At 46.7% G+C, this 15,373-nt stretch overlaps 1 protein-coding gene across 1 annotated transcript in view; it reads left to right on the top strand.

Annotated features, from left to right (window-relative positions):
• Nucleotides 1–15,373, top strand: part of LOC139263465 (acetyl-coenzyme A synthetase 2-like, mitochondrial) — an 84,107-nt gene that overhangs the window by 18,122 nt on the left and 50,612 nt on the right. Inside the window, exon 5 of the mRNA XM_070879591.1 lies at nt 2,286–2,438. Coding sequence (XP_070735692.1) covers nt 2,286–2,438 — 153 coding nt within the window. The remainder of the gene's footprint in view (nt 1–2,285; nt 2,439–15,373) is intronic.

Genomic DNA, 15,373 nt, shown 5'->3' with positions numbered 1-15,373 from the left:
TGGACTCGGAAATCAGAAGTATAATTTCAAAATTTGAGCTCAACACCAGATTCGGGGCTGTAGTTAGTACAGAGGAGGACTGCGACAAAATACAGAAAGACATTAATAAACTTGCAGAATGGGTGTGTAATTGGCAAATGAACCTCAATATTGATAAGTGTGAGGTGGTACATTTTGGTAGGAACTATCAAGAGGCCACATACTCCTCGGAAAATGTAGAGGAACGGAGGGATCAGGGAGTGCAGATACCCAAATCACTAAAAGTAGTGATGCATGTCAATAAGGCCATAAAAAGGCGAACAAAACACAGGGTTCATTTCTAGAGGGATAGAATTGAAAAGTAGAGAATTTATGGTAAACTTATATACAGCCTTGGTTAGACAATGCTTCGAGCACTGAGAACAGTTTTGGTCTCCAGATTATAAAAAGAATAGAGAGGGACTGGAGAAGTTACAAAAAAGATTTATTAGAATGACAGCAGAACTGAGAGGTTATACCTATCAGGAAAGGTTGAGGCTGGGGCACTTTTCCCGAGAAAGTAGAAAACTGAGGGGTGACCTGATAGCGGTCTTTAAGATTATGCAAGGTTTTGATAGGGAAGATGTTTCCACTTGGGGGGGAAAAGACCAGAACTAGGAGCCATAAATATCAGATAGTCACCTAAAAAATTCATGAGGGAATTCAGGAGAAGCATCTTTACCCGAAGTGATGAGAATGTGGAATTCACTACTACAAGGACTTGTTGAGGCGAATAGCGTAGATGCATTTAAGGGAAAGCTAGATAAGCACATGAGGGAGAAAGGAATAGAAGCAACAACTTGCATTTATATAGCCCCTTTAATGTGCAAAGACATATAAAAGTTGCTTCAAGGGAGCGTTATCAAACAAAGTTTGACACTGAGGAGATATTAGAACATAATGACCAAAAGCTTGGTCAAAGAAGTAGGTTTTAAGGAGCATCTTAAAGTAGGAGAGAGTTAGAGAGGCGGAGAGGTTAAGGGAGGGAATTCCAGAGCTTGGGGCCTTGACAGCTGAAGGCACGGCCACCAATGGCAGAGGGATTAAATTCGGAAATGCGCAAGAGGCCAGTATTGGAGGAGCGCAGAGCAATCTCCCTTTAATTTTTTGGGGGGTACTCGGTCCCTTTAAGGGGCTGCATGGCCCATTCAAAATACCGCGTATGCGCGTTTTTTCCCATTTTAAAAGCTGGTGAGCCGACTGCGTGGGAACTGCAGTGCGCTGCACGCCTTGAAGGGAACATTTGCGCAGAGATCTCGGAGGAGGAGGTTGCAGAGATAGGGAGGGGTGAGCCCATGGATGAGAATTTTCACACACAGGCGTTGCCAGACCAGGAGCCAATGTAGGTCAGCAAGCACAGGGGTGATGGGCAATGTTACGGCTGAGCAGTTTGGAGGTCCCATGCAGGTCACTCACTGGCTTCTACAGCGAAGAAACCCATATGCAGGAAAATTTGAATGGGACACACAGCCAGTTAAAGGGATCGCACACTGAACAAAATTAGGGGGTACACTGGTAATGCGTGAATGGGACTTAGGATACAGGCAGCAGAGTTTTTATTGAGCTAAAGCTTCTGGAGAGCGCAAGATGGGAGGCCGTCCAGGAGTGCATTGGAATAGTCAAGTCTAGAGGTAGCAAAGGCATGGACGAGGGTTTCAGCAGATGAGTGTTTCAGCAGATGAGCTGAGGCAGGGACGGAGTCGGGCGATGTTGCAGAGGTGGAAGTAGGCGGCCCTGTGATGGAGCGGTTATGCAGTTGGAACTCGCCTCGGGGTCAAATGCAACACACAGGTTGCGAACGGTCTGGTTCAGCCTCCGACAGTGATTAGGGAGATTGATGGAGTCGGTGGCTAGTGAACGGAGTTTGTGGTGGGGACCGAAGAGGAATAGCCTTTGGTTTTCCCAGTATTTAGTTGGAGGAAACTCAACAAGCAAAGGGTGGTAGAAGTTTGGACCTCTCTTCCTCAAACGGCAATTGATGCTAGATCAATTGTTAATTTTAAATCTGAGATTGATAGATTTCTGCTAACCAAAGTTATTAAGGGATATGGGGCAAAGGCGAGTATATGGAATTAGATGGCAGATCAGCCATGATCCCATTGAATGGCAGAATAGGCTGGCTTGGTTGGTGGGGGGTTGGAGCTGAATGGCCTACTCCTGTTCCTATGTTGGGCAAAATGGCCTGATTCTGTGCTGTAAATACTATGTAAAGCTATGTAATGCTATATAATAGTGCATAGTGACTAAGCAATGGCTTGTTTTTCCAGGAAATGATGAAAGAGGAAACAGCATGTGACCCAGTTGCCATGGAGAGTGAGGATATGTTGTTCTTGTTGTATACATCGGGAAGCACTGGGAAGCCCAAGGGTGTGGTACACACACAGGCTGGTTACCTGCTGTACACGTCTCTCACACACAGGGTAAGCAATGGAAGAATGCAAAGGAGCAGCTGCAAATTCTGAAATCAGGACAGAAAATGCTGCAAACTCAAGGCGGGTCAGTCAGCGTCGGTAAAGAGAAAAGTCGGGTTAATATTTGAGGTGCGTACCCCTCACCAATGGGACCTCATTTGTGGTCTGCCAGGTCAAATTAGCATTTCAATTCCTCCTTTTAAGGATTTAATATCACATCACAATAATTAAATAACAACTATTTGGTCAGAGGCCTAGGCTTTGGCTCTGGTATAGACATAGCAACATAGAAAATAGGAGCAGTAGTAGGCCATTTGGCCCATCGAGCCTGCACCGTCATTGAATATGATCATGGCTGATCCTCTATCTCAACACCATATTCCTGCTTTTTCCCCATACCCCTTGATGCCTTTGGTTTCTAGAAATCTATCTATCTCCCTCTTAAATATATTCACTGACTTGGCCTCCACAACCTTCTGTGGTAGAGAATTCCACAGGTTCACCACCCTCTGAGGGAAAAAATTTCTCCTCATCTCGGTCCTAAATTTCCGACCCCATATCCTGAGACTGTGACCCCTTGTTCTGGACTTCCCAGCCAAAGGAAACATCCTCCCACATCCATTCTATCCAACCCAGTCAGAATTTTATACGTTTCAATGAGATCCCCTCTCATTCTTCTAAACTCTAGTGAATACAGGCCTAGTCGACCCAATCTCTCCTCATACGACAGTCCTGCCATCCCAGGAATCAGTCTGGTGAACCTTCGCTGCACTCCCTCTATGGCAAGTATATCCTTTCTTAGGTAAGGAGACCAAAACTGCACACAATACTCCAGGTGCAGTCTCACCAAGGCCCTGTATAACTGTAGTAAGACATCCTTGCTCCTGTACTCAAATCCTCTTGTAATGAAGGAGAACATACCATTTGCCTTCCGAATTGCTTGCTGCACCTGCATTTTTGCTTTCAATGACTAGTGTACAAGGACACCCAGGTCCCTCAGTACATCAACACTTCCCAAGCCATCACCATTTAAATAATACTTTGTCCTTGTGTTTTTCCTACCTAAGTGGATAACTTCACATTTATCCACGTTATACTGCATCTGCCATGTGTTTGCCCACTCACTCAACCTATCTAAATCGCCTTGCAGCGTCTTTGCATCCTCCTCAAAACTCACAATCCCATTGGTTCCCTCATCCAAATCATATATATATATATATATATATATATAATTTTATTTTTATATATATATATATATATATATATATATATAGTGAATAACTGGGGCCCAAGCACTGATCCCTGTGGTACCCCACTAGTCACTGTCCGCCATCCCGAAAAAGACCCATTTATTCCGACTCTCTGTTTCCTGTCAGTTAACCAATTTTCAATCCATGTCAAAATACATTACAACCAATCCTATGTGCTTCAATTTCGCACAATAACCTCTTAAGTGGGACTTTATTAAAGGCCGTCTGAAAATCCAAATCTACAACATCCATAGAAACATAGAAAATAGGTGCAGGAGTAGGCCATTCGGCCCTTCGAGCCTGCACCGCCATTCAATGAGTTCATGGCTGAACATGCAACTTCAGTACCCCATTCCTGCTTTCTCGCCATACCCCTTGATCCCCCTAGTAGTAAGGACTACATCTAACTCCTTTTTGAATATATTTAGTGAATTGGCCTCAACAACTTTCTGTGGTAGAGAATTCCACAGGTTCACCACTCTCTGGGTGAACAAGTTTCTCCTCATCTCGGTCCTAAATGGCTTACCCCTTATCCTTAGACTGTGACCCCTGGTTCTGGACTTCCCCAAAATTGGGAACATTCTTCCTGCATCCAACCTGTCTAAACCCATCAGAATTTTAAGTGTTTCGATGAGATCCCCTCTCATTCTTTTGAACTCCAGTGAATACAAGTCCAGTTGATCCAGTCTTTCTTGATATGTCAGTCCTGCCATCCCGGGAATCAGTCTGGTGAACCTTCGCTGCACTCCCTCAATAGCAAGAATGTCCTTCCTCAAGTTAGGAGATCAAAACTGTACACAATACTCCAGGTGTGGCCTCACCAAGGCCCTGTACAACTGTAGCAACACCTCCCTGCCCCTGTACTCAAATCCCCTCGCTATGAAGACCAACATGCCATTTGCTTTCTTAATCTCCTGCTGCACCTGCATGCCAACCTTCAATGACTGATGTACCATGACACCCAGGTCTCGTTGCACCTCCCCTTTTCCTAATCTGTCACCATTCAGATAATAGTCTGTCTCTCTGTTTTTACCACCAAAGTGGATAACCTCACATTTATCCACATTATACTTCATCTGCCATGCATTTGCCCACTCACCTAACCTATCCAAGTCACTCTGCAGCCTCATAGCACCCTCCTCGCAGCTCACACTGCCACCCAACTTAGTGTCATCCGCAAATTTGGAGATACTACATTTAATCCCCTCGTCTAAATCATTAATGTACAATGTAAACAGCTGGGGCCCCAGCACAGAACCTTGCGGTACCCCACTAGTCAATGCCTGCCATTCTGAAAAGTACCCATTTACTCCTACTCTTTGCTTCCTGTCTGCCAACCAGTTCTCAATCCACATCAGCACACTACCTCCAATCCCATGTGCTTTAACTTTGCACATTAATCTCTTGTGTGGGACCTTGTCGAAAGCCTTCTGAAAGTCCAAATATACCACATCAACTGGTTCTCCCTTGTCCACTCTACTGGAAACATCCTCAAAAAATTCCAGAAGATTTGTCAAGTATGATTTCCCTTTCACAAATCCATGCTGACTTGGACCTATCATGTCACCTCTTTCCAAATGCGCTGCTATGACATCCTTAATAATTGATTCCATCATTTTACCCACGACTGAGGTCAGGCTGACCGGTCTATAATTCCCTGTTTTCTCTCTTCCCTCCATTTTTAAAAAGTGGGGTTACATTGGCTACCCTCCACTCCATAGGAACTGATCCAGAGTCTATGGAATGTTGGAAAATGACTGTCAATGCATCTGCTATTTCCAAGGCCACCTCCTTAAGTACTCTGGGATGCAGACCATCAGGCCCTGGGGATTTATCGGCCTTCAATCCCATCAATTTCCCCAACACAATTTCCCGACTAATAAGGATTTCCCTCAGTTCCTCCTCCTTACTAGACCCTCTGACCCCTTTTATATCCGGAAGGTTGTTTGTGTCCTCCTTAGTGAATACTGAACCAAAGCACTTGTTCAATTGGTCTGCCATTTTTTTGTTCCCTGTTATGACTTCCCCTGATTCTGACTGCAGAGGACCTACGTTTTATCTTTACTAACCTTTTTCTCTTCACATATCTATAGAAGCTTTTGCAGTCCGTTTTAATGTTCCCTGCAAGCTTCTTCTCGTACTCCATTTTCCCTGCCCTAATCAAACCCTTTGTCCTCCTCTGCTGAGTTCTAAATTTATCCCAGTCCCTGGGTTCGCTGCTATTTCTCACCAATTTGTATGCCACTTCCTTGGCTTTAATACTATCCCTGATTTCCCTTGATAGCCACGGTTGAGCCACCTTCCCTTTTTTATTTTTACGCCAGACAGGGATGTACAATTGTTGTAGTTCATCCATGCGGTCTCTAAATGGCTGTCATTGCCCATCCACTGTCAAACCCTTAAGTATCATTCGCCAATCTATTCTAGCCAATTCACGTCTCATACCTTCAAAATTACCCTTCTTTAAGTTCTGGACCATGGTCTCTGAATTAACTGTTTCAGTTTCCATCCTAATGTAAAATTCCACCATATTATGGTCACTCTTCCCCAAGGGGCCTCTCACAACGAGATTGCTAATTAATCCTCTCTCATTACACAACACCCAGTCTAAGATGGCCTCCCCCCTAGTTGGTTTCTCGACTTATTGGTCTAGAAAACCATCCCTTATGCACTCTAGGAAATCTTCCTCCACCGTATTGTTTCCAGTTTGGTTAGCCCAATCTATATGCAAATTAAAGTCACCCATGATAACTGCTGCACCTTTATTGCATGCACCCCTAATTTCCTGTTTGATGCCCTCCCCAACATCACTACTACTGTTTGGAGATCTGTACACAATTCCCACTAATGTTTATTGCCTTTTGGTGTTCTGCAGCTCTACCCATATAGATTCCACATCATCCAAGCTAATGTCTTTCCTAACTATTGCATTAATCTCCTCTTTAACCAGCAATGCTACCCCACCTACTTTTCCTTTTATTTTATTCTACCTGAATGTTGAATGCCCCTGGATGTTGAGTTCCCAGCCCTGACCATCCTGGAGCCACGTCTCTGTAATCCCAATCACCTCATATCTGTTAACATCTATTTGCACAGTTAATTCATCCATCTTATTACGGATACTCCTTGCATTAAGACACAAAGCCTTCAGGCTTGTTTTTTTAACACCCTTTGTCCTTTTAGAATTATGATGTAGTGTGGCTCTTTTTGTTTCTTGCCTTTGTTTACTCGGCCTTCCACTATTACTTTTTACCTTTCTATCATCTGTTTCTGACTCCATATTACTTCGCCCTATCTCGCTGCATAGGTTTCCATCCCCCTGCCATATTAGTTTAAACACTCCCAAACTGCATTCGCAAATGTTACCCCTAGGACATCAGTTCCAGTCCTGCCCAAGTGCAGACCGTCCCTTTTGTACAGGTCCCACTTCCCCCAGAACTGGTTCCAATGTCTCAGGAATTTGAATCCCTCCCTCTTGCACCACTGCTCAAGCCACGTATTTATTCTAACTATCCTGCTCCCTCTACTCTGATTAGCACGTGGCACTGGTAGCAATCCAGAGATTACTACCTTTTGAGGTCCTACTTTTTTAATTTAACTCCTAGCTCCCTAAGTTCAGCTTGTAGGACCTCTTCCCGCTTTTTACCTATATTGTTGGTAGCTACATGTACCACGACAACTGGCTGTTCACCCTCCCTCTCCAGAATGCTCTGCAGCCGCTCCGAGACATCCTTGACCCTTGCACCAGGGAGGCAACATACCATCCTGGAGTCTCGGTTGCGGCCGCAGAAACTTCTATCTATTCCCCTTACAATAGAGTCCCCTATCGCTATAGTTCTCGCACTCTTTTTTTTCCCGCCCTTCTGTGCAGCAGAGCCATCCATGGTGTCATGTACCTGGCTGCTGGCGCCTTCCCATGGTAAGTCATCTCCCCCAACAGTATCCAAAATGGTATATCTGTTTTGGAGGGAGATTACCGCATGGGACTCCTGCACTACCTTCCTGCTCTTGCCTTGTCTCTTTGTCACCCATTTACTATCTGTCCTAACCCTTACCTGCGGTGTAACCAACTCACTAAATGTGCTATCCACAACATTCTCAGCATCGCACATGCTCCGAGTGAGTCCATCCGCAGTTCCAGTGCCGTCATGCGGTCTGTCAGGAGCTGCAGCTGGACACACTTCCCGCACACATAGTAATCAGGGACACTGGATACAGGGACACAGGAGGAGCATGACACGGGTCCGAGCTCTCCTGCTATGACTTAACCCTTAAATTAATTTACTTACTAAAATTTACTTAAACACCAAACAGCTACTTAGTAGTTCGCTGCCAATTAAACCAATCTAAAAGTCAGTCTAAAAGAGAGTTATACTTACCAGTCGAACAGCCAATCACTTACCAGCTTGGCTGTGACATCACCTCTTGATTTCGCACCCCTCTATCTTTGTCTGTAGTTGGTTGGGCTGGTCTCTGGGCCTCCGTCTCCTACTCTCGCACTCCTTCTCAGCTGCTCTAGTGTCAGCACTGGTAGGAAAAACAAGACAAAACAGCACCTGCCACCCCCACTTGCCCGAACTCATCCACTTACCAAACTCACGAATGCCACTCTTTGCTGCTGCACTCAATGCTCTGCACAAGATGCCTCTTTTTAAACTGTATCTAGGTCAGATGACTCACTACTGGTCAGTTGTTTACAGAACTGGTTTTAACTAGCTGCTAATTGCCTCCCACTGGTTCTCCCTTATTTATTCTATCAGTTGCATCCTCAAAAATCTCCAGTAGATTTGTCAAACATGCTTTTCCTTTCATAAATCATGTTGATATTATCTAAGTGTGCCGTTATTCACATCCTTTACAATAGACGCTAGCATTTCCCCTACTACTAATGTTAGGCTAACCGGTCTGTAGTTCCCTGTTTTCTCTCTTCCTCCTTTTTTAAATAGTGGGGCAACATTTGCCACCCTCCAATCAGCAGGAACTGTTCAGTAATCTATAGAATTTTAGATGATGACAACCAATGCCTCTACTATTTCCATGGATACCTCTTTTAGTACTCTGGGATGCAGATCATTAGGCCCTGGGGATTTATCGGCCTTCAGTCCCATTAGTTTCTCCAGCACTATTTTCTTACTAATAATCATTTTCTTTAATTCCTCTTGCTCACTAGACCCTCGGTTCCCTTGCATTTCTGGGATGTTATTTGTATCCTCTTCCGTGAAGACAGAACCAAAATATTTATTTAATTGTTCTGCCATTTCCTTGTTACCCATTACAAATTCTCCTGTTTCTGTCTGTAAAGGACCTACATTTGTCTTCACTAATCTTTGTCGAGGATCTGGTAACACTGGACTGCACAGAATTAATAACCTCAAAAATGATGCTAGCTGAACACTGCAAAACACTAAAATCTACATCGGAATTTAAAAAAAAATATATAAAGAGGCTTAAATCAATAAGAGCGCCGACAGCTTAGGCACAGGTTGTTAACTCAATGTACTTCTACTCTCACTGTCAGCTTGGCCTTCCACTAATGATGCTCTGTATCAGATGAGAAGTTAAATTGAGGCCCAGGCTGCCTCTCCAGGGATGTATGAAAGACTCCCCTGGCTCTTTTGGTCATTCATGTCAGTGCAGTGCGAGAATTAGCTACTTGGGAAAAATAGTGACTGCACTTCAAAAAGGTTCGCTGGCAACAAAGTGTTTCGGAAGTCCTGAGGATGTAAAAGGCCTAAATAAATGCAAGTCCTTTCTTTATTAGGACCTTAATCCAATGAGGCAATTCGCAACCACAATGAGGTGATCATAAGCTTACTGTTTTAGTGTCCAGCTCATTGGAAACATCCGAATGGCGCTAACCGAAATTAAAATTAGTTAATGCTAGAATATGAGAAAGAGGAATGTCATATAAACCCATTAAATGCTCATCCGCTGAAATCACAAACAGGAATTTCTCAACTTCAGCCATGGTCTGCAATAGAGAAATTACTTCAATGGTAATGAATATTGGGCGGGGCGTAGAAGGGGTGTAAAGGAGGCGTCGTGTAAATTGGGGCGGGGTGGGGGTTGTACATCGGGCTGGGTGTGGAGCGGGTGACTGATGCATAACCACCAGTTTAGCGCCCGTGCTGAAAGTGAGGTAGGGGGCTTATTGGGGTGGGACTTTCACCCGCCATCGTGACCCCAGCGTGACCCTGACCCCCGGCGTGATCCTGACCCCTGCTGCACCTGAGGAGGTGGCCAGCCAGTTAAAGAGGTGGAAACCCTGAAGAGGAACAGAGGAAATCTATTGAGGCTTCGGCCGAGACCAAGGCCTAAATCGATTAGGTGTTGGGACCGTGGTGGAGGGTAGTGAGCTCACAATTCGTTCCTCACCCTCCGGGCAACGAGTTAGGGTCTGTCATTGCGGCCCTAGGGACCACTAGCAGTGTTTACATTTACCTGCTACGGTGTGGGTGGGGGGGAATTGAAGTCGGGGCAGGACGAGGAGAGAGAATGAGAGAGGAAAACAAGCGACAGTGACTGGGAGAGCAAAATAAGTGAGAGAGGGGTGATGTGATAGCGACTGAGGGCGAAAGATAAGTGAGAGAGATTGAGATAGAGACAGTTAGAGATAAAGTGAGTGAAACAGGAAGAGAGGGAATGGATGTGCTAAGGGAAGAAAGCAAATGAACAGAGAATACGAGAGGAGGTGAGGTAAGAGATGGGAATGTGCTGTTAGTAAAACTGTAGCCACATGGCCTCAATGATGCGATACGATACGAGAGAGCGGGGGGAGGGGGAGCAGTGCCGTTTTTAGAGCAGCTTTTATAAGTCGTTATCAAGCAGCCAAGAGATGAATTCTGGAAAAATCCCTACATTTGTTGCTGGATTTATAGCAAGTATAAGGACCCTTGGTCACCCACGTGACAAACTGGGCTTTGGCCAGCTACAAGCTCCCATGGGCCAGTGCTGCTCCTACGCTGGAGTTTCTGAGTTGGAGTGTTAGCTGGCTGGGATCTCTGCCAGGCCTTGGCTGGAAAAAGAACTTGAACTCAACGTCTTGAGCAACTGCAGCAGGTGCCAGGCCCTGCGCTCAAACTTGTGAGCGCCCGTTAACCCTTTCAGGACCGGACTAGATGGCTGTTTCCTCTGTGCGAGTGAAATGTTACTGCTGGCCCGCGAAACTCAAGAACGGTGTCAGTGTCGGAAATGTGGTGACCTCACTGTGGTTGCTGACTACAAAATAAGCAATCTGACATCACACGGAGCAGACGGGCTGAGAAGGACAGGGAGCGATAGCGTTACAGTCACAGAGGATGTCATTCGTGACTTTGGTCAGGATAGTCTCAGACATAGGCAGAAGCCGGACTGGAGGGATTCCAAAAGGGATCTGGGAGGCAATAAAACGCTCCAGGACCTTATATAGGAAGTCACAAGCATTGGGTGTGGGGGGGAGGGGGAGGGAGGGAGTGAAAGAAGAGAGGAAAGAAATGGCATTTCTATAGTACATTTCACAACCTCAGGATATCACAGAACGCTTTACAGTCAATTAAAGTACTTTCTGTTGTGTCCTTAGATGCTCTAGTAACGACTCCACGAGGCAATGTGTTGTACTTGAACTGTAGTGACCTTAGTCCTTTATTTGGCAACAACAGAGTGAGGATCACACCTGGTGGCCTGCCTTTTATACTAGGCCAGGCACACCTGTACAGGTAACCTACGAGTCTCCCACTGCTGTGCCCTCTGGTGGCATACCTTGAGATAGTACCAACAGTAGCCATGTAGGATACAATGACACTTTCGAAGTTTAGGGAAATGCATCAGTGAATTTGCACACAGCAATATTCCACTAGCAGCAATGAGATAAATGATCAGATAATCTGTTTTAGTGGTGTGGATTGAGGGATAAGCACTGAACAGCAGACGAGGAACTCCCCAGCTCTTCAAATAGTGCCATGGGATCTTTTACGTCCACCTGGGGAGTCCAGGGTTATGGGGAACTGGCAGGGAAGTGGAGTTGAGGCCAAGATCAAATCAGCCATGATCTTATTGAATGGTGGAGCAGGCTCCTATTTCTTATGTTCTTAAGACGGCATCTCCGACAGTGCAGCACTCCCTCAGTATTGCACTGGGAGTGTCAGCCTAGATTAAATGCCTCAAGTCTCTGGAGTGGATCTTGAACCTACAACCTTCTGATGCACAGGTGAGAGTGCTACCCACTGAGCCAAGGCTGACAATCTTTTAAGTGTTAATATATAACTGAGCTGGAATACGAGTAAGGTTCAGCTTTTTAATCGCAACGACATGAAGCCATCAGAAGATTATTTACAGAAAGGAGATATAGTTTGAATTAATGATCCAGAATTCTATCCATGCTTTGCGGCTTTTAAGCCCATCTGTGTTTTGTTTGAGTCTGCTTTATTGCCTCGTTTGTGAGGTAGTTTGTCCTCGTTATCCCTCCATTTACATGGGAGGCTCCTTTAACAGCATCTGTTAACAGCATCGATGCATTTAAGGGGAAGTTAGATGGAGAAAGGAATAGAGGGATATGTTGATGGGGTGAGATGACGTAGGATGGGAGGAGGCTCATGTGGAGCATAAACACCGGCACGGACCAGTTGGCCGAATGGCCTTTCTGTGTTGTACATTCTATGTAAAAGGGCAAGGAGGCAAACAAAACCAATAGCTGCCTGTAGGGAGTGGACGGAAACCGTTCGGGAAGGTGGCGAAGTGAGTGGCTCATTGACCTTTCCTCTTTATGAGGAAGTGTGGGAGCTTTTGCTCGATGCTTTCCCCCGGGGGTGGGCAAGATTAGAAGGTTGCAAGTAAGGCTACCAAGCCATGTCCTGCCGCTCTGCTACAGGTAACTGACTCCATCAGGCGAGAGGCGGGGCATGCTGGGGGTGGGGGGCTGCGCGCGGGGCATGCTGGAGTGGGGGGGTGTGCGCGGGGCATGCTGGGGGTGGGGTGCGGGGCGTGTGGGGGGGATGGTGGGGGTGGGGGGGTGTGCGCGGGGCATGCTGGGGGTGGGGTGCGGGGCATGCTGGGGGTGGGGGGGGTGTGGGGCATGCTGGGGGTGGGGTGCGGGGCATGCTGGGGGTGGGGGGGGTGTGTGCGAGGCATGCTGGGGGTGGGGTGGGGTGTGTGCGGGGCATGCTGGGGGTGGGGTGCGGGGCATGCTGGGGGTGGGGGGGGTGTGTGCGGGGCATGCTGAGGGTGGGGTGGGGTGCGGGGCGTGTGCAGGGCATGCTGGGGGTGGGGGGAGGTGTGGGTGCGTGGCATGCTCTGGGGGGTGGGGTGGAGGGCATGCTGGGAGGGAGGGGTGTGCGGGGCATGCTGGGGGAGTTGGATTGTGCTGGGCGTATGGAGCAGTGGCTGAACCATTACAGTGTAGCTAGAACTCCAGCTTTCCATGGCCTCCAAACTAAATAACCAGACGACTTCCTTCAGGCCCTCAAAGAGTTATGGATCAGTTTGGCAAGTTGCCAGCCCTGGACGCTGGCCAACACGCCCTTTAACGGCCTCTTTAAGCAACTAAAGCAGAAATTGGAAGGAGGTGTTGGCGCCTCTGGATCAACAGTCCAGCTTGTTCCTGACTGGAACAATAGAGGCACGAACCCAACTGTGGCTCGGGACAACAGTCTGCTCAATATCTCTCTCCACATCCATCGTTTCTTGGCATCGGTATTTTCTTATTCAAAATACCTTTTGGGGCCCAGAGTACATTGGCTGATGTACCGCTGGCTGTTTAAGTTGGATGCAGAATCCTATTGCAAATTCCAAATGCAAAATAGTTTTATTAAAACTGCCACACATCAGTGTGACTGAAAGAAAGACTCACATTTACAGCATCTTTCACAACCTCGGGACAACCCAAGTGCTTTAGAGTCAATGAACTGAAGTGCAGTCACTTTTGTAATGTGGGAAACACGACACCCGAATAGCACACAGCAATGCGATAATGACCAGACCTCGGTTATTTAGTGATGTTGGTTGAGGGATCAATGAGAACTCCCCTGCTGCTCTACGAAATAGTGCCAAGGAATCTTTTACGCCCACCTGAGAGAGCAGACTAGGTTTAACGTCTCATCCGAAAGACGGCACCTCCGACAGTGCAGCACTCCCTCAGCACTGCACTGCAGTGTCAGCCATAGATTTTGTGCTCAAGTCTCTGAAGTGGGACTTGCACCCCCAAACTTCTGACTCCAGGATGAGAGTGCTACCCACTGAGCCAGAACACCAGGAGCCTTGGTACAAGTTGCCTGGTTAAGAAAAAGTAGTCCCAGCCTTGGCCAGGTGCCAGCACCTAATGCCCGGGTTGAATCAGCAAGTTTGTGCTCGGGGTGATGGGACATGGAATGCACTGTTAGTGATGGTGCAAGTACCAAGCACTCGGCTGGCTTGGTGCGATATTTGCCCAGAGTTCACTCTCTGTCACCGAGGAGACATTAACGGTGCTCGATGGACAGTTTGTTTTCACTGATGGGTATAAAGGGACTTAGTGTGGTCAGCTCACATCGTCAATGAAAGTTTGTAGCGTTCATTGTTCAGATTTTTCTTTTTGTTGATATTGGCGGCTCTCCTGTGGACTGTAGCATGGTCGTGATCTTTGGCAGCTGAGATGGAGCTGTGTTAAACCTGGGTTATCCCTTTAAGACCTCTGCTCAGTTGCCCTCTGTGGAGAAGTGGTGTAAATAGATATTGAGGGCAATTAAAGGTGAATTGTGGCTGCTTTTAATTTCTGGCTCCTGACAGCGGAGATACCAGAACTGGACTCACTATTCTAGTTGGGGTCTAACCATGGTCTTGTAAAAAGACACTATGGCACCCTTTGTTTTGTATTGGATCGTCTCAACTATACATCCCAATACATTATTTACTTTTACTATAGCCTCTCGGTAGTGTGAGTACAGGCTAGTATCCTTTATGGTCTAATGACGGTATGGGCTGATATTCCTCCTGGTCTAACGGCAGTAGGTGTATGGGCTGTGACTCTGCTGGTGTCCCTGGGTATGTGTATGGGCTGCGTCCCCGATGGTATGGGTGTGGGCTGTGTCCCCGATGGTATGGGTGTGGGCTGTGTCCCCGGTGGTATGGGTGTGGGCTGTGTCCCCGATGGTATGGGTGTGGGCTGTGTCCCCGATGGTATGGGTGTGGGCTGTGTCCCCGATGGTATGGGTGTGGGCTGTGTCCCCGATGGTATGGGTGTGGGCTGTGTCCCCGATGGTATGGGTGTGGGCTGTGTCTCTGTTGGTCTAATGTGTCTGGGTTAATATCGCTGGTGGAGTAATTGTTGAATTGCTTCAGGTTCAGGTCAAGATCATTTTGCAATTGGAGTCCAGTGAATGAAAACAGTCACCTATCATGTGCAGTGCTAGATAGACATTGTTAACATTGCACTACAGGTCTGCTATGGCTGCAGTTGCAGGTGACTCTATCAAAGACAATGAATTTGCTGGAGTTTGATCTGCTCCATGCTCCACTGATAAGCAGGACTCCTGCGCACTGCCCGTCTGATGCAGTAAGAGGCTTGGCAGATGTTTAAGTTGGAATTTGATCAAAGTGCAAAGTTCAGGACTGTTGTCATTGCCTCGATAACTCCGGGAAACGTGCTTACTGTGGGACATGATAAAAGGTTTGGTTTGAAAAATGGAGAAAGAAAACAACTTGTTGGAGCAGTCCATTTCTCGGGGCCCCTGTTTATACATCATT

Source organism: Pristiophorus japonicus, chromosome 4, assembly GCF_044704955.1.
Source record: "Pristiophorus japonicus isolate sPriJap1 chromosome 4, sPriJap1.hap1, whole genome shotgun sequence".
NCBI lineage: Eukaryota > Metazoa > Chordata > Chondrichthyes > Pristiophoridae > Pristiophorus > Pristiophorus japonicus.
This window is presented reverse-complemented; position numbering and strand designations above follow the sequence as displayed.